Source organism: Ceratosolen solmsi, unplaced genomic scaffold (assembly GCF_000503995.2).
Source record: "Ceratosolen solmsi marchali unplaced genomic scaffold, CerSol_1.0 scaffold47, whole genome shotgun sequence".
Taxonomy (NCBI): domain Eukaryota; kingdom Metazoa; phylum Arthropoda; class Insecta; order Hymenoptera; family Agaonidae; genus Ceratosolen; species Ceratosolen solmsi.
Genome location: NW_011948419.1, coordinates 5,532,216 through 5,556,213, shown reverse-complemented (window position 1 = coordinate 5,556,213; position 23,998 = coordinate 5,532,216). Strand labels below are relative to the sequence as shown.

Below are 23,998 nucleotides of genomic sequence, written 5' to 3'. Positions count from 1 at the left end.
ATTCAGTCGCTTTGAATGTTGGTTATTTTATCTTCTGTGAATAGTAATATGGAGAAAACATAAATTTTTTATGATCTGAAGAAGCACGTAGTTTCCGATGTTATAAGATATGTATACATAAATTAAGTTTACAATGTCGAGGATACTTTATCAAGTATTATATATGTTGTAATTTATTTATATTTTCAAATAAGAATAAAAGTCATTTTTATCAATAAATTAGTTCTTTTATGCCAATGTTGTTTCTGCTTATGGATATGATTTCGAATGCGCATGCCACAAGAGATGGGAAGGAGAAGAAAAGAATAATCCAATTAAGGTATATAAATTATTTGTATTTTGTCAAATGTCTCCATATAAATATATACAAAAGTCGAGTATTAAAATTAAGTACAATGTTATAATACGCTTTGTTATACTTTATATTTTTATATTTTTACGTTTGCATAGGCAGGCGAAGAATGCACAAGTAACGTAAAAATCTAAATAAAAGAAGGTAAGACATTGGAATGTATACATTGCACAAATACTGAGCATTGAATAAGTACATAAATTACAAGTAATGACAATTCTCGTTGGTATATAAATGATCAGTGAAAAATGACAGCCGAGAGATCATATTTTACAGGTTGGAGTCTAAGAAGTTCGATGTACCATCATCGAAATGACTGAGACATTAAATCCTGCATTCTTAAATTAACAAAAATTACAAACATTTCCTTCCAGTGTTTATACAACATAAACACAATATAAACAGGCACTCACACATACGTGCAATAAAATATATATATGGCTGCATCATTTTATGTACGGTCATGGCCAACGCTTACAATGTTAAGCTTAATATTAATTTTTTACGTGTAAAATGGCTAAGACTAAAATATTTAACTCTGTAAGTTTGTACGAAATTTTGTTGCTTTGTTTCTTGTGTTCGTTTGTTGCATAGACAAGATTATCATACTGACGTTTCTGCATTACTAATATCCTTCCTGAAATAATGAAATATACTTTAATAAACTGGCTTAATAATTAGGTTTTATTTATAAAATTAAGGAATCATGCATAGTCGTAAAATTCATTAACGACTCATTTAATACGATTAAAGCATCTCATTTAAATACTAAATGATTTTAATACTTTCATTTTAATGCTTATATATTAAGGGCAATATGAATAATTGAAAAAAAAAAAAAATTACTCATAAGTATGAATTTAAATATAAATTAATTAAAGCAAGACTTAAAATAGAAAGCTCACCTCTTCACTGTTAGTTGTTTTAAATCCAAGCCAAGTAGTATGAAAAAATTTAAATAAATGATAATTATACCAACACCAGTTATGGTCGATTTAATAAAACTACAATATTACATAATTTTTACATTCATATGATATTATTACCGATTACATTTTAGTGATTAATTAACATAATACATTTAAATAGAAAGAAATTATTTATTTTATATTTGGTTCAGTTTAAAGAATTCAATATTTCAATGGGCACATAAATAATACGAAATTTGTATGATTTATTGCAGCATTTTTGAAAATTTGTTCTTATGCATTATTTATATTATCAATAAGACATTTTCGATTCATGCGAATTATTGCTTTTCAACAATGATCAATCATTGATCATCAATCCATTGTATTGATAGTGCAGGAAAAATTTATATGTTTGAACTTCCACGAAAATAAATATAATTTTATAATTATATATTAATATAAGATAAATGTAATTTTTTATAATGCAGCAACTATTGGCATATCGTGAGAGAAATTTATGATTGGGGAACGTTGGGTGTGATACCCTTTAAAAATTTATTACGTGTCAAATTTCAATTCATTTTAAGCCTTTTCCATCCAACTAAAAACATACGATATGTCCCAGTTTATTACCAGCGATCCGTAATAAGATGTTATTAATAAAAAGTAGCTAATAGTTAGGGTAAGGTGCTATGATACTCACTCAGTCTCGGCGATGGTCTGCTCGTATTGCATCTGTTGCTGTTGCAGTTGGAGTTGCCTCAGTGCCGCAAGTTCGTTGCTGTGGTGCTGCAGGTCGTGGCTCAGGGAATTTGACAGTATCCGACTGCCGATCGGCATTATATAATCCGACGTGTCCTCGAGCATCGTCGGCGTGATCTTGCCACGTTTCAGACTCCCGTACCTCTCTAGGCCGTTGTTCAGGTTATCGTGGTACGAACCGTGGAGGCTCCCACCCCTCTTCAAGCTTCCATATCTATTGGCCGCCAAGTCGAGAGACGAACAAAAGAAAAGTTGAGGAAAGAATGTGCTTGGGCGCGTTTTTCGCTCATTAAAGAGATCAAAGGGGCAGTCACTTTATTCCGAAGGAATGTCGCACTTGCTTTCAAGTGCTGCACTCAATGATGCATTGTGCTGCCCGGATTAATAAAGCAAGTTGTTGCTTTGATCTGATAGACGAAGGTAAGACTTAAATTTGTTCGAGCCTCATTAATTTCACAGAGAGCTTTTATGCTTCTTGCTGTAGTTGGTTGAAGGGTTGTAATAAAAGTTAAAGGAATAATAAGCTTGAAGTTTTTTGTTTTTGTTGCTGTTTTTTTTCAATTTCTTAATCGAATTTATATTACTTAATAATTCTTAATGCTTAATAATATCAAATAATTTCAGTCATCGGATTTCTCGATATTGTTTAGGAGATAATAAACACTTTAACGCGTACTTTTGGCTTGAATTGAAAATTCATAATTTTATTTAACTTATATATAATTGTACAATTTATTCATGATAAAATCCTTTTAAAAAGGATTTTAAACTATCTGCTATGATATTATAGTTCGATGCTTAAGAAATTATTTATTGAAACACTGTTGTTACTATACAAGGAAAAATTGTTAAATTTTTGCGGAAATGAACGCTTCTTTTCTTTCATTTCAACTATTACTGTATTATATTTAATGGTACGCTTACCTGTCAGTGTATCCAAGATTGTCATGGTTCACTTTGTGCAGCGCATGTCCCTTTTTAAGGCTCCCGTATCTATCGTAGCCATTGTTAAAATTTTCGTGATTGGAAGTTTGTGAGTGATGGCTAAGACTCGAGTTCAAAATTCTCGAGGGCATCGAAAGCATATAGGGAGTTGGTGAGCTTGGCTGGTGTAGTTGTTGCTGTTGGTGCTGTTGCTGTTGCTGCTCGAGGTGGAGTTCGTCATCTCCTGGCGTATAGGGATACAAATATTTATCAGATATGTGAAACTTGTCCTCAACTTCGGAGTAGGTCTCATCTGGCTGCAGTTTCGAATGGTGAAGATTTAGGTCGACGTATGACAGTGGATTGGGGCTGGTCGTCTTCGTCGAGACCATTTCGTTGTCAGACATTGTGCCACCCGACCACTGACTACTGCGTCCTTCAACTACAACACCCATAATTGTTCGACTTAATACACAATCTGAGATAATTTATTTAATTTTATGATAGAAGAAGTACAAATATAATTAATTAGGAAATTAAGATGTTTTTACTCTTAAATCTTAATAAGTATGGCAGTGGTTGGAAGATCGAATTTACGTTATAATTGTTGTATTAATATGGCAAAACTGACATTACAAATATACTATTGATTGCCATAAAGTGTAATTTTTCATGTTTCGTACAATTGGCGATACCAACATTATTAAAATACTTTTATAGTTATTGGAGTATACGATTATTTTTATTCTAATAATATATTCAAGCAAATAATGAATAATGGCGTCAAAAGTGGTTTATCATTTTACACGTAATTTTCTTTCCCGAGCCTGCAAAAGCATAATTTTACGTAACTGAAATCAATTATACAGTATAGTACAATTATAAATATAGTAAACGGCTATGCTTTGTGAGTGAGAGTAAGGATATGAGAGCGTAGATCAATGTTCGCTTGGAGTATAAATGTTTGCTCTGGAATAAGCTCGAAAGCCGTCAAGAACTAAGAAGTTCAGTTGTTGAAGAAGTTAGTTGGTCGACTAACCGTTAGTCGACGGTAGATAAGCCTCGGGTAATTGAGAACTCCAGCGTGGCGCGTAAATGGGCTTGATGTTGGGAAAGAGGTCGGTGCTGGAGCAGTGAAGGACGTTGAGGGGTTCGCTTCTATTAGCAGATATATTAGGTAAGTAAGGGTGGGTCAACGCTGATGGCTGCTGTGTCGTCACGCCAATGTTCTTGCGCATTTTTGGGGTCGCCGAGGTTTTAGGCACACGAAGAACCTCGTCCTCCGAACTGTGGGAGCTTGCCATCTCTAGAGCTCGTCCTCGATCGTCCCGCTGCGACGCGTCCGAGTCCGACTCGGAATCCCGGCGCTGCTGTTCGCGTTCCTGATTTGCCTCTGCAAACGTTACATGCACTGTTTTTATTAATTTGGTATGCTAGCTGCAGCCCTACGCGAAGAATCGGCATTTCTTTTATCGATTAAATAACGCTTCAACCCTCTATTTTTCCTTTGATAATCCATTTCGTTAATGAACTTTATCGAAGTATAATAAATGCTTGTTCTGGTATGTAAATGTAATCGTAAATTTAAAAATTTATCTCTACTATTGTTAATTCGAATGCTGAATAGATCGCTAAGCTTGTTAAATATTATATGTCGATTTATTATACATCGAAATATAAATTTAAAAGTCACAAACAATAAGAATAATTAAAAGACACTTCGATAAAGGAAATACCTCGATAAAATGGACGATGAGGGAATAATAACGTACCATTCCTTTTCGGTCTTGTCGAATGATTGCTTCGCTTAGACATGTAAGCTCCACGATCGCTGTTGTAGTTACTTGTTGATGTCGAGGTGTTTCGGAGTTGCGTGTCGCTCCGATACGGACTGGATCCGGTCTTATTTGTGCTCCGAGACGTTGTGCTGCTCGTCGACACCCCGACATGGACTCTTTTGGAGTTCGCGTCTGTTCCACCGTATGTCGACGAGTAGGCAATCCCCGACCGCTGATCATATATCATATTATAATTAAGATTTTATACTTCTTGTATTACACTGTTAAATAATGCATTATGCAAGCACTTAGATACGAATGAAATCTTTATTTTAGTAAAGGAATATTGGAAGACACTTTCACTTTCGTTGAAAGGAAAGGAATTTAATAAGCCATCTCTAACAATCCTCGTGCCAATTAATAAATGATCACCCAGACTTACATTTATACCGGTATTGACGTTTTGACTGCTACTCCCATTGACCATGCTGACATCAAGGAGGGGCGCTTTCTTCCCGATGCACTTCAGCATGCTCAGATAAAGATTCCTCCTGACTCTGCCATTGATGAAGCAGTAGCCGACGAGGCTGAACATTGCATGTAGGACTATCGAGACGCTCAGCATATAGGAGAGGGTAGCCGAGTTCTCGGAGGCGCCGAGTACCGCGAGGGTCCAGGTCGTGCCGAGAAGCGGTAGCGAGGCAACTGACAACCAGAGGAGCGTGCGAAGATTGCCGAAACCCATGATGTGATCTTTGAGCGTAAAGGCCGCTTTCACCGACATTATTAGAATGCAGAAGTTCGTGAAGACCAGGATGCAGGTGGGACCAATCAGCGACCAGATCACGTTCTCATAGATGGAAAGCCAGCAGCTGTATTTTAATCAGAACAGAATGGTCATTGAAACTCTCGCAGAGGAGTTCTTGTTCTAGGCATTCACACGCATAAACATGTGCATATGACAAGAACTATGTGTAACATCAACATATAAAATACATAACATTATTATTGGAAACAAATTTGAATAAATGCCACCGATTTAGCTAACAAGTTTATTTTTACAGTGCAAAAAACTAGGTAATAATTTCTCTTATTTTAGGATAAAATAAGTTAATTAAATTTTTAGATCGTCAGACTTATCATAATAGCACAGTGCACTATTTTTAAATATCATTCTCCATTAAACTTATTTTATAATAAGTTAGAAACTATATCGAGAGATTGTAATAGTTTTTTATAATCGTTTATTCTCAATACATTGGACGAATAAATAAATCTGTTATAAAACATTTTACATTCTGTAAAAACTACAAGCCGCGAAAAGTGCACGCTAATTCAAATGAAATATAAAATTGGGTGCTAGAAGTATGTAGAAGGAGAGGGTCCATAAAACCACAATTATTGTATTTAAAATATAATCGAATGTATTTACAAATAAAAGTTTCCGTATTGGTCAGCTCTGACGCCAATGGTTAATCCAACTATGATCGCAGGCACGCCGTAACCGAGGGTGTAATAAAACCTCATCTGCCCGTGATTGATGTCTCTCATCTCAGTGAGCATGCGATAAAGATGTATCGAATCTACGAGTGTCCAAGCGAAGGTGCTGAGCCAGGCGTAATGGAGCCCGATGGCGATGAGCTTGCAGGGGAACTCGTTGCCGATGAGGGCACTGCGCGCCTTCAGGGCCACGAGATACAGCAATTCAGAAACGAAGACACACATCACGAGGTTCTTATGAATGCTATTTGAGTTGGTGTGGCCGCCGCGTATCAGAGCCAAGATAAGGATTGTTGTGAGGAGGAGAGGTAGGGAAATGATGAAGGCGCTGTAGCTCGTCACGTCCTCGAGGAGCGATGGCTCCGGGACGTATTCCAAGTCGAGGACGTCCGTCAGAACGGCGAATGTCGAGAGTTTGATGCACGAGCAATTGACCATCGTACCGAGAGGTAGAGTACTATCATCGACCTCGGTTGTGCAGCCCAATCTGCTCCACTCGCCGATTCTGTAACGCAACATTTATCACTTGAGCAATCACAGACTTAAGAAACAATTTATAACAAAACAAAAAAAAAAAAAACACAAAAAGTAATTATTTTTTGGACATTTCAATGATAAGGTAATTTATTTAAAAAATGAAATTATACCCTCTGGCCGTGCTCCAATGCACGCATTGAGGATTGATTCGAGTTTTATAACCATCATCCTCACTTAGCCAAAGCTGAATTCGAACAGGAAATTTAAGAGGAATGCCTGTCAAAGTCTCATATCCAGCTTCGGATGGCACTAGGACGGAAACCGTTATAATAGGTGATCCAATTGCAATTTCGACTCCCCATCTTACCGTCACTGAGTCGTCAAATCTAAAATGATATATTGTTAAGAAACGTATTAGTTGGCATATCAAGAAAGACAATAATATTACTGTTCAACTATATTTTATCTTGCATATTTTTTTATTTCTTCCCCTCCCCATCTCTCCATTACATTACAATTCAGTACACTCGTTATAATAAACTATTTTATCAATTTTATTACAATTTTTCGAATTTTATGAAAATGCTATTGCCTATATACAACACATGTATAATTTTGAATATAATTTAAATGTGAAAAACTATTTATTCAATAATCTCTGACGACATTAAATTCAATGTTATTAAATATGCATGAATTGCAAATTACTTTCAATGACGATGATCATTAACTTATATATTAAATTATATTAAATCATAAATTAATTTATAAATATAATTTGTGCAAATTCAAATTCATTGTAATTGTGGAGCAATTTTAACAATTGAAATAACGAATAGAAATTTAGATTACAAAGACATATGATAATATTAATCAAATCTATATTCTTTACATATTCAGTTGAGCAGCATTTTGATTAGAGTAGACATGTTTTCATACCTTCTAGGCAGCAGACTACCAAGTTCCCGATATTGTACGTAACTTAATACGGCTTTATGATTACTTAGACTGTTTTTGACATTGAGGTCGCCCTGGGTAACGGATTGTATACCCAACAGACTTAGAGGCACTTGTATTTTTGAATACGGATCGAACTTATTTGGATCAGGCATATAATTGTTGTACTTTGGAAAGCTTATCGAAGGGCCCATATGTATGGGCGAGACGAAGAAGGCAGAGGTATCCGGCAATATAACTTTCTGATCAGCTTCAGTAGGTCTAGCCGTAGAGAGCGATGCGTCTTCCTTATATTCCACCGCCTCGTAGCCGAATAAACTTGTCGACGTGACGATGTCCAAGCCCAATACTGCGAATCGACAGTTTGGATTAATTTTTCATTTATAATGCTTCGTTTTCCTCTTACTCTATTTTTTTTTTTTAAGATTTTCCTCTTTTATTTTAGCAGTAACGTGTTTCAATTACCAATGGATTTCCACTGTTTCTCAAATAATAGGATACAATATTATCGCAGTAGAATACAAAATAATTCTTCATTTCCTTTTAAATTTGATAGAAAAAAAGGGACTATTTATGTATTATCAATGATTACACTGATATTGCAAATTGTTGTACTCTGCAGCAGACATTTTTTTATTGAAAAGGGACATGCAAGTAAGTATAATAAATAAGCGAAACGAGGCAAATATTGAGGTACACATACCAGCGTTAGCGTCTACCACTTCGAAGGGGCTGGTGTAGGTATCATGTTGTGATACAGCGAGAGTCTTGAGGTACTCGGCCATGGTGAGCATAACTTTGTCAGGGCCGTTTCCGGTGAGGGACTCGATTCTCGCCCAATTTTCGGAGTACTTCTTCTGCAGGATCGCCCCGGCTATGCCGACCAGATGAGCCACGTAATCTTTGTCCTGACTGTGGGTGAGGTTCAGCCCAGCGAGGCTGTCCTCGTACTTGAGGAGGGCAGAGAGGAGGGACTCAGTGACGAGGAGATCCGCCCCGTACATATTTTTCGTGGCGTTCACGGCCTTGTGGAGCTCCATGGCCATCTTGACGGCGACGTAAGTGTTAAGGCTGAGTTCCGATGTCTCCATAGCGGCGAGTTGATGTCGCTGCTCGACGAAGATTTCCGAGGTACAGTTGAAGAGGTCCGTCGATTGCCAGCCTCCGAGTTTGTCCGAGCAAGAGCGCGAGGCTTTGCCTTCGGCTGTACCCGGACAGTCCTCGATCGCTGTTTCGCCGAACTTTGTTCGTGGCCACCACAAACCATCGGCAAATGACCTGCGATACGTGAAAATTTTTTTAATTGAATCATAATCGACTGCTTGTACGCTACGTGCATTTTCCTCGCGTTTATCTGCATTTTAGATTTGTCAAGCTTTTTTTATTGCAAGATAGGGGTTAATTGACTATAATGAATGAAAGTTAATTCGTTGAAAAATAAAAATAAAAAAGAATATATTTCTATAAAATAGTATCTGTAAGGCGCTATACTGTTTTTTTTAAAGTAAATTTTAATATAATAATAATTTTTATTAACTTGAGAAATAAGATTCCAGCATTATTTTTTAATATAGTATTTAGAAAATAATTCATATTCAGTATGCAAATTTTTTCTAATCAATACGTATATAAGTAAATACCTATAAATAGTAATGCATAAAACAATTGTTTTTTTTTAACATACGTCGCGTCATTTCTTAGCTTTTAAACAATATAATCGGAGGTAATTATAATATTATAATAATTATAATAATATTTAAAATTTTAAGTTGAATTTGCTATTGCTGTGATGCTCTATTTTCTTTTGTGTTTTTCATTTAAACTCAGAAATTTAAAAAGAAATATCAATGCTAAATCGGACAAATTATTACATTTCTGTAATCGAGTGCAATTGAGAATAAATAACATTAATGCCTATGCTGATGTTGTGATGCTATTTGTAAGCTGAAGGAAGAGCTTCGATAAAGCAGGAATTCTGAAAGTCATCAGAAAGTCTCACCTTGGACAGCCGTCATAGACGACCTCGCAGCCTTTCAAGGTGACCTCGGCGTAGGGGTTGGGACAAGCGGTGCAGGACCTGCCGATGACGCCCATCCTGCACCTGCATTGGCCGGTTAGAGAATCGCAGCGCGGGCCAAAGCTCCCGGTGGCATAGCATTCACACGGTGTGCACTCCATCTCGCCGGGAGGCTGATAGTGATTCTCCTTGCAGTAGCACTCACCTGTGGTCTTATTACAAGATGGATCGTAGCCACGCGACTCGTCACAGTGACAAGGACCGCAGACCGGCGAACCCCACCAGGTCGCGGGACACGGCTGCTCGGCTATAAGCGTTAAAAAAACTCGTGAATGAATTCGCTATTTCGTTTGTATTTTCCCAGTGACCCTAAGCTTTCTCCACAAACACAACGTTTTACGTACACTATACAATTATATCTGAATATAATTTTTCAATATTATACGTAATATTTCCCGTTAAATTTATTATTAATTCTATAATAGTTTTCCTTAATTACAGTTTAAAATTGCATATAATTAATAACGAATAGTATAAAAGAACTTTTTTTCAGTTTATTTAACATTAATTCATAATATATCTGCATATAATATAATAATATCTGGTGATAATATTAGTAATAGATTAGATATTTACAACGTGTTGTTGGCAAAGTGTGTGTTGAGCGATACGAAGTAGACGCGACTTATTGGATAATTTTGTTAAATAATATGCATTACCTTTAATTTCACAGTATTCTCCAGAGTACTCAGGAGTTTTGCATTTACAATCGTAACCCTTTTGACTATCTGTGACTGCGACACACGTACCAAATGAGCTGCAAGGATTTATGTCGCATATTTGTTCACAATTCTGACCGACTCGACCTTCGCTGCAAATACATTCGCTTGATTCCCACTTCGTTACACAAGTTGCAGAATCTGCGCAATTGACTCGACATGTATTATCACTGTCACATCCGAATCCAATATTTTCTTGAATTATTGGTACTTGAAGAAGTGTTTGATTCGTTCCTACTCGTATGTCCTGCAATATTTTTATTATGGAATTTTTTTAAACATTTAATAAATGTTATATAAAGTCTTCCATTAAAGATAATTGGAATGTCATTATAAATTGATTGTAGAGATTTAACTATTTTTATTGTAAAGCAATAGTTAAGTACGTCAAAAATAAAAAATTAAATGTAAAGCAAAAAATGATCATCACATGTATAATAAAATCATAAACCGTCTATTAAATTTAATTATTAAATTATTATTATTCGATAGTTTTGTGATTCAATTTAAATTTGGATGATTTTCATTCGTGACTTTTGATTACAATTAAAGTATTAATTATTAAATATGATATAATTATATTGGAATTTTATAAATATAAATAATCCATTTGAACCTGAAGGCATCCACTGTAGAGCGGCAATTCGGTGTTGAATGATTTGTCGGGGCTACCAATTAAGGTTCTTCCAACGTATAAACCTTGTAATTTAGCCGGCAACGATTGGATTAATGGCTTATTTCTATAATCCATATCCAGGATAATTTGACCGCTTTGCCAGCGAACGTCGATCCTATGCCACTGACCATCGGCTACATTAGTTGACGATTTTATCACATCGGCACCATCTAACAGAACTACTAACTTTCCACCCATGACTTGGAACAAGATGGAGCTATTCTGTCCAATTTGAATGGTCATAATGAAAGAGTCTTGAGCTCTCGTCCTTAAACTAAATCCCGTCAGCCACGGTAATTGAATGGGCTTTAACAAGGGATTGAAGCTGAGCAAGCCATCGCCGTGAAATCGCCAGGGTCTGGCTATTTCATCATTACATTGCGATCCGGCATAGCCATCGGCACATTCGCATACATAGCCCGACCATACCTCTTTACAGTATCCATTATTATTGCACGGATTAGATGCACAGAAGTGCATTTTTTCGGGACAGCCGACAATCGTGCCGTTATCCGCCACGAATGAATTAAGATCAATGAATCGATGATCCACATAAAAATTGCTTATGCACCCGATAAAGTCCTTGTTTCGTATTTGAAAGTTCGAAGGTATTGCGGGCAGCCCTCCTAATTGCAATGGCCCTGTGAGATCGAGAAATCGATGGCAAGTTTCGGTGATATCGCTGCATCGTTCTTCAAGGATATGCTCGTTCCTTCCCGCGCACGACCATTTTTCGCCGAGCCTCTCCCCGAACTTCAATGCCAACGATATATCACAATTATCCAGCGATACTATTACCGATCTGTTAATATAGGAAACTTGGACTTCGTGCCACTGTCCATCGGATATACCCCCGGGAATCTCAGCCGTTGCTCTAGTTATTACATCGCCCAGAGAGAAGCTAAATTGTACTTGGGATTCCACGATTTCTAAAGCAATAAAGTCGTGCTTCTCGTTATATCGGCCATTATATAATAATAGACCGTCCGAGGCTTCGGTGGCGAATCTCAGTTTAAGATGTAGCCTGTGCCGCTGTCTCAACGATGGAAAGGTTAAAAAGGTTGCAGGCCCAAAACTTCGAGTTCTGAGCTCGCAAAGAGGCGTCACGTTCTCTAATGGTGTAATCGGGCAGTTATCGCAAAATAATCCACCGTCAATCTTGTTTATACACTGAGAGCCGCTTTTACATAGGTCTGCCGCGCACGAGTCCGTTTCTAGAGATATTTCGCAGGCTTGGCCCGTTGACTTAGCCGGGCACTCGCACGTATATCCACCTTCCCGTCGTCTACAGGTCCCTCCGTTTTTGCATGGATTCGAATAGCACAAGTTGACTTCGGTGTCGCACAAATAAGCCTCTCTACTCCCCGTAAATCCTTTAGCGCACTGACAAGTAAAGGTCGTCACTGGATAAATTGGTCGAAAAAGCACGGTACTGCTGCTGGCGAAACCCGATGCATTTCCGAATTTCAATACGGTAATGCACTCCTCGTAGTCCAAGCATGGCTCTCTCACGCACAGGTTATCGTCGAATGGTAGAACCTTAACATTAGCCAGTCTCGCGAGAATGCCGCGATTCAAATAGACGCGCTCCTGCAGAAACTGAGTGCTATAAAACTCGTCGTTCGAGCCGGGCTCCACTCGTTTTGCCGAAAAGCTGACATTTAAAATTTTACTGTGCACATCCGTATCCTCCTGTACACTAAATATAAATATATTATCTCTGGGGCAGGGAATAATGGCAGCTAGGCCATCCAAAAAGTATCCTAGAAGGGGACTTAAGAAAGCTTCAACGGTCATCTCATCCAGTCTCACGGTTATGGAATTGAAGAGCATTTTGTCCGTAATGAGTCTTACAGAAAGTGTCATGGTTGCTTTTACTTCGTTGATGCCGTCTGTTACGGATATATCCATTGTCGCTACGCGAGGCACGTTTGTGTTCAATTGAGGTGATAGAATAATTTCTCCGCTCGTTTTATTTAAAGAAATTAAATTGGCGTTGTTGCCCGAAAGTATTGTATAAACAAGTTTATCGGTCACATCCGCGTCGAATGCAGGAACTCGACCAATGGCAGTACTTGGAAAAAAATCTTTGAAATTGTTGAAGATTATTTGAAAGTCTTCTAGCTTCGGTGCATTGTCATTTACATCGGTAACGAGAACCTAAAATATATCAATAATTATTATTTCACTTTCATCATATTTATAATCGTATAATAGTGTTTTTTGTTTATTGTTTATTTTTTGTTTTTTTAATCGAAACATTTTTCACTATTCGAGCGAAGGAGTACTTAAACATTTCCAATTTTTTTTCAATTCTTAAATAACAATAGGATCATTTATTGTTACTTATTTATTGTTACTTGATCATTTATAAGTACTTATAGTATAAAATAAAATTAAAAAATTAAAAATAACAGTAATATACAGATTAAGACCACCGTTAAATTATTTAAATGTCGAAAAATTTCACTTGATTTTCATTGCTCATGAATAAAGCCCAGTCTAATTAACATAACAATACTTACTATCATATTTTATCTTTAATTTAATTATAATTTATTACTTTTGTGTATTTTTCACTAAATTTTAATGCTATTCTAACGAATGATTAATCGTTTCTTGCAATTAATGCACAATTCTTAAATTATTAATGTTATTAAATACAAATTTTTATCATCACAATTGCAATGAATAAATTACCTGAATTATAGCATCCGATCGCAACGGTACCGAAGTGGCCCTTACGACTAATTCAAATTTCTTCTTTGTCGATTCATAATCCAATTCTTGCAAAGAAATTAATTCGGCCCTATCGGCTCCGGGACGAGAATTCAGTCGAAAACTACCGACATCTTCGCCACCTATTAGAGAATACTGTACAGCGGCGTTGGGCCCTTCGTCGGGGTCATGGGCATAGATTTCGCCGACCGTAGAACCGACAGGCGAATTTTCAGGAATGTAGAGTATAATTTTATCTTTTTCGAAAGTAGGCGGCGAATCATTTATGTCTTCGATTTTAATGATGATGGGGACTATTGACGATAGCGCCGGCGATCCACGATCCATGGCCATAGCCTTTAAAGTGTAGCGTGCCGTTGATTCGCGATCGAGAACCTTAGCTGTTCGAATTATACCAGTGGCCGAGTCGATAGCGAACGAGCCATCGCCATCATTCTCCAGCGTATATTTGACCTGAAAATTATTTGTTTAACATTAACGTCCGTTCAATTACAATTCAATTTGAAACGCGGCGCACTTCATTTGAATAATATTATTGACCAATATTATTACACCAATGCATTATTGCATTATGTTAATCGGCAGTCATTTATTGCGCCCCTTAAATCTAGCTTACCGTTATAATTACTGTTACAAGTGTTTGCAACGCGATATCCCCAACAGACAATTGGTTTTTATCGATATTTTTAAGCGACATTTCAAAGCGTTGTTACTGAATTTGCTTATGAAGAGAATTGAAAAAGCACCGGTGCACGACTGGAATATCATCGCAATGAGACAAACGAGACTTGCCCGTCCATTGAGGCCGACGTCTATGTCCGTGGCAGTGATCTTGATAACGCTGGTACCAATGAGCACATCCTCTCTCGCAGTGCCCTGGTACTGCACGGCGTCGAAGGTGGGCGCATTATCGTTGACGTCGGTGACGGATAGCTCGACTTCAGTGGTATCGCTGAGCGGCGGGACACCGCCGTCCTTGGCGGTGATGGTAAGCAAATAGCCGGAAACGAGTTCCCTATCGAGGGGCCTTGTCGTGATGATGGCTCCCGTCTGCGGATTAATAGAGAATTCCGTAGCTTCGCGAGCCTCGTCGGTATCACTGCCAAGGCCGTACGTAATCTGCGCATTCTGCCCGACGTCGGAGTCCGTGGCGCTGACGACAAGAACCGTCGTACCGACGGGCGCATCTTCGAATACGGAGAGTGAGTAGGGCGCGTTCTCGAAGACGGGTGCATAGTTGTTGGCGTCGGAAACGTTCACGTAGACGAAGGCTGTGTCGCTTCTGCCGCCCGAGTCAGATGCCATGATGGTCAGTACGAAGCGCTTCTCTTGCTTATAGTCCAATGGTTGAGCTACTGTAATAAGGCCGCGTCCGTTCTGCGACGTTATGGAGAAGCGACCTGAGAAAAGGTTTCAGCCAATCACATTTCCCGATTTCATAGTTATGTCATAATCAATGCATTTGTCAGTGTTAAATTCCATGATAATTATTTCTTTAAGTAGTCGACCAAGCTAAGGGACCATCTACCATTCTCGATTGTGTCGTGCAAATCATTTAATTACACACGATTTTAATTATCCATTTAAATAAATAAAATGTCATTTACGTTTTTCTATAAAAAGTAAAAATTTCATTAACAATGTATTTTGCATTTAGTCTTATCTATGAAATTTAATGGAATGAAAGATCGTGTTGTAGGGGCGTTTTACGAGTATGTGCTCTATCGATACTAGTGACATTTAAAAGGCTTCGCCGACCGACCTCTTGTATTTCCGGATGAAATTTCATAGTGGATTCGGGCATCTTCATCTGGATCGGTTGCAGTGACAGTTGTGACAGGTGTACCGGGCGAATCATCCTCCGCGACTACAGTTTCGTAACTCTTGGGATCGAAATATGGATCGTTATCATTGACGTCCGTGACGGTTAGTATTACGGTCGCACTGGCTGATTTTGGAGACTCGCCCGAGTCGCTCGCTACCACTACGAACTGATACTTGGAGCACTGCTCGCGATCGAGCTGCTTCACTGTGAATATCCACCCGGTTTCGCAGTTCACAGCCACCGGGAAGTTCTCGGTAGAGCCGCCGCTTAAGTCGCGCGAGCCAATCGAGTATTTGATCTGAGAATTGGGGCCCTCGTCCGCATCATAGGCCTGAACTTTGAGTACGGAGTAGCCAATGGAAACTGACTCGGACACGTCTTCTTGAAAAAGACTCGTATGAAATCTGCATAAAAGTATTTGCAATCTTTTCTAACAATTTTATAACAAAAATATTACATGTATTTTCTATTCTTTATGCTTTTTACAAGAAAAGTCTCGATCTCGATTCTTTGACCAGCCAATCGTTGTATTTAGCTGTCTGGAGCTACAGTTTCTTATTATTGCAATGTTTACAGAAACTTTGAGTGTAAAAATTCAAGCCTAGTTTTAAGACTCCATTATTTAAACTAAACAGAAAAAAAAACAAAAAACAAGAACAAATAAAAAACAAAACCAAAAAAAAACCAGCCGCTAAATAACATGGATTTGGAGGCGTTTCAATCAGTGTGAATTTAAGTTAAAGGAGACGCCGGTCATGACGAATGATTCTTAAATGAAATCAACTGCCATGACTCCATTTAAGCGATAATTGTAAGTCGTGGGATCGGCTAAGGAAAGAATCGCTTCGAGCGTACCTCGGCGCATTATCGTTGACGTCCTTCACCCTGATGAGGAGCTGCGTAGTATTGGACTTGGCGGGCAGTCCGCCGTCCTGCGCACGCACGATGATCTTGTAATTCTTCACTGTTTCGTAATCGAGAGGTTTCACCAATATAACGTCACCACTCTGCGAGTCGATCTGGAAGGTGTTCTGCGTGTTCCCCCCAATAATCGCGTAGCGAATCGCGGCGTTCGAGCCCGTGTCCGAATCCGTCGCACGTATCTCCGCGATCACCGGATTTATCGTATAGTCGAGATCCTCCGGCACGCTCACGATATACGTGCGCTCAGAAAACTGCGGGTAGTTGTCGTTGTCGTCGAGGATGTGGACCACCAGGGTAGCCGAGGCAGTGCGTCGATTCACCGGTGGATTTGCAAGGTCCATAGCCTGGATTATTACCGTGTATACCTCGGTTTTCTCGCGGTCGAGCGACGTTTTCGTTGTCATGATACCCGAGCGTGGATCGATCCTGCAAATAAGCGGTTGTGATATATATATATATTTTCCGCTCCGAAGTGGTGACCGAAACTGTTTGAATTACGATTACATAATACAACAGTGGAAAAGTATTACTAAAAATTGACTAATGTTGCTTAGGCTGTACGGCTAAATGAAATTTAGGTTTTAGGTGCATGCATTAGAATATTGACCTCTTTATTCGGCTCCGATCGATAAATAATAAGCTTCGATTAAATTTAAAATCTATTATTATTCATGATAGATCTTTATTTAGAATCGGTAAAATATAGACTCAATAATATTCAAACTAATACCGTGTCAATGGTCTCCATGGGCTTGACTATTTAAAGATCTCGATTATAATTTAATACTACGGAAGTATCATACAATAGGAAGGAATAGGTTCGTCTAGATTTAATCATTAAATGTAGATATTATTTATGATATATAATGGCTTCATTATAATACTTATTAAAATAACGATTGTAAATTCTGTCGTCGAATTTGCAATTTATTTTACATACTAAAAATATAAAAAAAAAAAATATTAACACTTTTCTTATGTTCTTAATATAATACGCTGTTTGTTAGAATATTATTTTATAGCTTAGATGTATGATAAATTCCATAAAATTATACAGTATATTTAAATTGGAATAATTATTTATTTTATTGATTTTACTTATTCGAGGCAATAGGTTTATTTTAATTAATAAAGCCATTAGTTGATTATAATACCAATGAAATGATTAAATTAATGTAATTAACTTATCTAGATGACGCTTCCATTTTTTAGTTTTAATAAATACCGGTTTTCGAAAACTTCTGAAACGTAGTTTTTTTAAGGTTTACTTTTTAAAGTAACATTCATTTCGAGGTATTTCGAAAGTAATAATTAGTTTACCTGAATTCGAATATTATCAGCATGTAGTTGAATAGTTTGTAGATTCTTTTTTATTATTATTATTTAATAAACGAGGCTAAGCTAATTAAAATTTTAATTTATTTTACGTACTAAGGAGGTCCCAATTTAAATTAAAAGGTTTTAATAAATTGCATTTGTATTAAATAGCAACTTAATATAATTCGAACATTTGATTGATCTTCATTTGCAAAAGGGAACGAAGTACCCTTCTCTACGTTCATTAAAATTCATTTTTTATACGCGTTAAATTGTTACCATTGATATATGTCTTTAAATTTTTTTTTATTCTATTCTTATAATGTACGAGTGTCAATTTATACATCTTTTATCCGAGTGCAATTTAATTGACATTTAATATAGTTTATACACTATAATTTTTGGTGAAAAATACATATCATACAAGATTCATGTATTACAGTAAATACAGAAAATTAAATATTTGAAAAACATAATCGTCGAATGTTTAAATCTTACAAACGTATTTGTATTTGGCAAAATGAATAAAGTTTAATTATAAACATATATAATTATCCAGCTATTCATATAATATGTAGTAGTTAATTTTACATTTCAATGATATAACGTAGATTAAAAATGTGCTGGTAAGTATAATCATTATCTTGTCGATAAGAAAGTTTAGAGTTATGCAAAAATGAAATAACGGATTAAATAATGGATGCCGTGTAGATAAACTTGATTGTGCCATAATTGGCTGTATCCTCTGCATTGCAAGCGGTCACATCTGACGTTTTCAACATTTTCAAATAAAATAGGGTTGATGAAAATAATTTGAAATGACTAGGAACATCTCTGGCGGAATAATCGAAGAGTTCTCGCGTGTACCTGAAGGTCGATTGGTCCTCGGTGAGTGTAGTTGTGCCGCCGCCAGTGGTGGAGACAATCGCGTACTCGACCTCGGCGTTCTTGGCAACATCTTGATCGGTGGCCTTGATGGAAACGACGCTGGAGCCGATGGGGACGCTCTCATGGACCGCGGCCTCGTATTCGGGCGACTCGAAAGTCGGCGCGTGGTCGTTTGTGTCGAGGACGTTGATCTGCAGCGTGGTCGTGCCGGTCCTGGGCGGGAAGGAGTCGTCGACCGCCAGCACTCGGAAGTAGTGTACATCGACGTTCTCGCGGTCAAGCCGTGCGGTTGTCGTTACCTTTCCGAGCACCGATTCCAGGCTGAAAAGGCTCTGCGAGCGCGCGTCTATCAGCGAGCTCATCGTGTACCTGAGGAGCGAATGGGGTGATAAGGATCGCGTCTCTTTATATCGATGCTGCGTTGATGTTGGTTAAATTATGAAAGTAAAATTAGCCTTGAGCAATGCTCTTTACGCTTGAATTTGCATGGCTGCAACTATCCTCGCGATTGACGAAAACCTCTCTTTTTTCCACGTTAATTCGAAAGCCTTTTATACTTTAAGGAAGGCGAGATATTATTAATTTCAAATTTTTTATGTTTGATTTATTATGAATAGCGATTGAATTACTTTGCTCCCTGCGAGAATCTTGTGTAAATAACAAAAGAAAGAAAAAAAACTTAAAAAAAAATAAAATACTCGATGGTTTATTAGTATCGTAAATAAACTATTCATGTAGCTTGAGCTAAATTATTAAAATGAATTGAAGCCTTGATGGCATCGTACGTTTTATCAATTGATATTGAATGGTTAAATAATTATTCAAGCAGGTGGTTCTTTAATATGTGATCTAAAATTGATGTAAATATACGGCTAAAATAGATTAGCCAACATATTGATGACGATAATAAAATTATAAAGGCCGTTTCATATTTTTTGTATGTATGTACATTTTTTTTCTATAATAGCTCGTAATTCGCTTTTTTGTAACAGAAGTAATGGAGCATATGATTTAATGAATATTAAAATAATTTTTAAATATTCTTAATAAGTTCTATGCCAAAAAGAATTTTTTCAAAAATTTAGCTAAACGTTAAACGGTAGCGTTGGCATTTTAAATATTCTAAGTAGTCTTTTGCTTTTCCTTTAAAAATAAAAACTACGCTCAGTAAAAGGATGTATTTAAATGTATATTTAAAAATTAATGGGCTTATTAAATAAGGAATATAATATTTGAACGTCGAATGGCGCAAAGAACTTAAATTGGAAAATGCCGACAAAGCGATCTGGGCGCAGTTTAAGGAACAAGAAATGCAGTGTAAGAAAAAGTGTTGTTACCCAGATCGACTGGAAAGAGTCTAATAGTCACCTGACGGTACCGCCCTCAGGATCCCGTGCCCGGACGAAGGTGACAACGACTCCGGGATCCTTCTCCTCCTCGACCGCTGCAACGTAGAGCGCTTGTTCGAAGAACGGTGACTGATTGCGCAACTCCCGGCGCACCCTGCGCCCCAGGTCCGTGTCATCGAGCTGCTGGTGGTGAAAGACGATCTTTAGTCGGTGTTCCGCATCTGAGAGGTAGCTGGTGCCGCAGCGAAGATTCATCGAGACCGAGATCTTCCACAATGGGTCCACGAGGCACTGCTCCGACGCTGAGACAAGATCGCCGGCAGCACCCTCCACGAGGAATCGTGGGTCCGCCACTCCACCTAGTATGTGAGCGAGAGCCCAACGTATCTGGCTTATTAATCATGTCCTAACTATTCGAGAGTTTTTTGCTTAGTTTCTTCGTGTTTTCTAAGTGGCTTTTGTCGCGATTCATTAAAAGACTTTGATGGGAGACAGAAAATTTGTCGATGGTTAATAAACGTATTTCAATTTACTTCAAGTTGGACATTTACCCAAGTGGCCAAGCATATCATTCGCATTGCTGTAAATTACTTATTTAATCAAGTATAACCCGTTTAGATGAAACAATCTTCATTATTGCAAAAGTTCTCAAAATAATTGTACATTTCAATAATAATTGCTTTTGCAACTTTATTGCTTTTAACGATCTACAGACTATAAAAAAGTGTAACGGACGCCACTAATTAAGGAAGATTTGATACACGCAAAAGTTATAGATTTTATAATTGTTTTGATATTTTAGAGCTCAATAAGACGAACTAAAAATGTAAATCCCGTTATCCTGCGATAAATCAATTTCTTTAATATAAACGTTAGTAAATGCGCGCAATAGCATGAAAAAGATGATACAATGTTTATATCGATTAATTAGTAGCATACTAGAATTTATGCCAGCACGGCGTGGTTCGTTATTATCAATCCAGCTCGCGTATAATTAATTGTCATGTTAATACTCAAAATGATTCCTTATTAAAAGGTGAAAAAGAACCTTTTAAACATAAGAGAGTTTTATCATATGTTGTTATTATTATTATTCTTATTATTATTATATTTATTATTTTATCGAGTTATTTCGACGACTGCGGCTATTGCTTACTGGATTTATCATTACCTAAGTCGCAGTCTTGCATTCTCAACGTAAATGACGCATGAGAATGTGTCGTAGGAACGAAGCGAATGGTTTCGGGTACAATCGGCCACCGTGAAAATGCCTCTCAATCCTTATAAAAGATTAGGTATTATAGTAATATAAATTAAGAATAATTAATGCGAATAAAAGATTAAATAAATAAATAAAGAATGAAATAAAACGCGGAATAGGAGTCGTTGATTGGAATCGATATCGTGTTCAGCTGGCCCTCTTGGGTCAAGCGAGGCTCCCCGAAAGAATAGCGGGCATTAAAAATTTACGAGCCTGCTTGTACTCCCGATAGTGGTAAGGAACGTTGTGGCGGAGTTGGTCGGCGGGAGAAGGAGGGTATTGAGGGTCTTACGGCAATGTAAACTCGGAAGGAAGAGAAGAACTGGTTGGACGCGATGGAGGGGCTTCGATCAAGGCCGAATAAAAAGCGGTGGCGGCCCTCATCGGCTCCGTTAATGGTGCGAGCTTATGAGCGTACGTACCCCATCTGGTCTCGCACTGCTTGAGGGCCGTATGCGGCAGGAAGTCCCTGAGCGCGGCGACTAGTTGTGACGTCCTCAGGCAGACCTCAGTGAATTTATCGGTGCTCGGCATGGCGTAGGAGGCGAGGGTCTCCGCCATCCAGCCCTTCGTCGCGGCGAGGTCCACGTTTTCGCCGCCGCAACCGGTCACCAGGATACGCAAAGGCAGGCTATAGTAGTCGATGGTCGCTCGGCCCAACCGGGAGCTCGTCGAGTCGATGTAAAATGTGAATAGCCTGCAGACAGATCAGCGACGTTGATCAGTTGGGGCTCGTTAACACCCTCCCATCCCCGTTACAGTGACCCTTCGTTGCCACGCTGGGTTTGTCATCCTCGTTGGATTTTGTGAAGAAGCTGGGCTACCATTACGAATTACGAAAGGAGGACGAAAACGCTTCCGCGGTCAGGGGCATTGCGCTGGAATTTTCCATTTTTTTCTGCACTTGCAACGAGTTCCTTCACAGCATATTGGCTATTACGGCATTTACGACGGCTATTAATTTGTGCAATACAAATGACAAATGCTCCCCCCCCCTCCTAAGAAGTCATAACCACTTGCATACCTAAACCCATTCGTTCTTTTCTTTTTTTTCTTCTCTTTTCTTTCTTTCTTTATTACAATCTTCTTTATTATAGCAGCGCGCAAACGCGCAATGAAGAAATACTATTTATCGAGTTTTATAAGAAACACAATCTATTTTTCGATCGTCATTATTAATTTATTAACTTTTATCACTGTTCAAGTTATAAGAGAAAGATATAAAAAAAAATTTCAATATTTTTGTAATAAATAAATACAATTTTCACATAATTATACAGTATTAAGTTAAGCCTTGGATAACGTCTTATTTATATAAGACTTATATGAATAAATATTGGATAAAAAATTAACAGTTACAAAATATATTTAAATGTGTAATAATGAAAATTTATTTATCAATACAATTTATGAAACTTAGTAAAATAGAAATGAGAGGGTAATTTTAAATATAATTAAATTTAACAATCATTGTTTATGAACACGTAACTCTGATTAATATTTGTAATTATTTTCACGTATTTATCATGCCCCGTTCGAATAATAATTATCCATTTATATGTTAAAATTGTATTTTATAATTTCACTTCAATTTCCTTGAATTTCCAATGTTTCAATATAGCTAAGCTTTTTTTACGTTTTATTGTTTTCTACCAATAAATAGACTTGCGGGGCTTTCGAAGCAAGTTCAAACACTCATTCATTATACAATCATGTGTGAAAAGTGCAAAACTCTTATCTTGAAATTAATGTCTAAATTTGCGGATACCTTGTGTAATATGTAAAATTATTTGGACGAGTACAGCCGATGATCAAACCTACCTCGGATACTGAAGACCATCGCAATTTAAGCTCTTGGCGAGGCTGACTCTTCCAGTGTGCGGGTGCACCTTGAGCAATTTGAGCGCGAACCAGGCAGTGCGATCCTGGGAAGCGGCATACCTTCGTCGACCCCCAAGATGCGGGACCCCGGCCTCGAAGACGACTGTGCCAGTGGGCAGGTCCGACGAGAGCACGGCGAGGTAGGCCCGGGCAAGGCCCAGAAGCAGGCTTAGGAGCCAGAGGCAGAGCCATGCCGGTCGCGGGAGCGCCCCCATGGCCCTTGGCTACGTGGGGCCCCTTCGATCAGCAGCCATTAGCCGGCCTCGATGACATGAACGCAGCCTGCCATGGGACAAGGCCTCCGCTCTCTACCGCAGACTCTGCAATGAGACGAAGAATACTTTTTTCACTGGCTTTCTCAGATACTCCATATTCTTATTTGCTCGATGCTATAGCAAGCGCTCAATTAGCTTTGCTCATGGGGCCCTCGAGAATTACTTATTAACCTGGGACTATCGCTTGTATCTTATTCCCTTTGGGTGCTGTATTAAAGTGACACTAATTAGTTCTAATGAATGTAATTCGCGATTAACATTCTTGTTTTCTCGTTTTAGAAGCTTACGAAAGCGGCATGAATGCCGTATAATAATAAGAGTTCAATGATTCAGAGAGGGGTCATTGCTGTCTTGAATACTGGGCTAAATCGCAGTTTCATAATCATCCTGAAGGGTGTCGAATTCT

The 23,998-nt window shown here is 38.0% G+C and overlaps 1 protein-coding gene across 1 annotated transcript; it reads right to left on the bottom strand.

Annotated features, from left to right (window-relative positions):
- Positions 1-409: 409 nt before the first annotated feature.
- On the bottom strand, positions 410-23,635 carry stan (protocadherin-like wing polarity protein stan). Its single transcript, XM_011497542.1, has 21 exons — positions 23,258-23,635; positions 21,859-22,133; positions 20,195-20,534; positions 18,806-19,195; positions 16,553-17,047; positions 15,635-16,101; positions 14,665-15,272; positions 13,834-14,325; positions 11,074-13,293; positions 10,398-10,704; positions 9,661-9,985; positions 8,365-8,939; positions 7,644-8,010; positions 6,875-7,090; positions 6,160-6,732; positions 5,170-5,599; positions 4,722-4,959; positions 3,989-4,342; positions 2,950-3,391; positions 1,967-2,239; positions 410-989 (listed from the first exon to the last, which is right to left on the bottom strand). Exons 1-21 carry the CDS (start codon positions 23,530-23,532, stop codon positions 956-958), a joined length of 9,696 nt encoding a protein of 3,231 aa, XP_011495844.1. The 5' UTR covers positions 23,533-23,635; the 3' UTR covers positions 410-955.
- Positions 23,636-23,998: the final 363 nt, after the last annotated feature.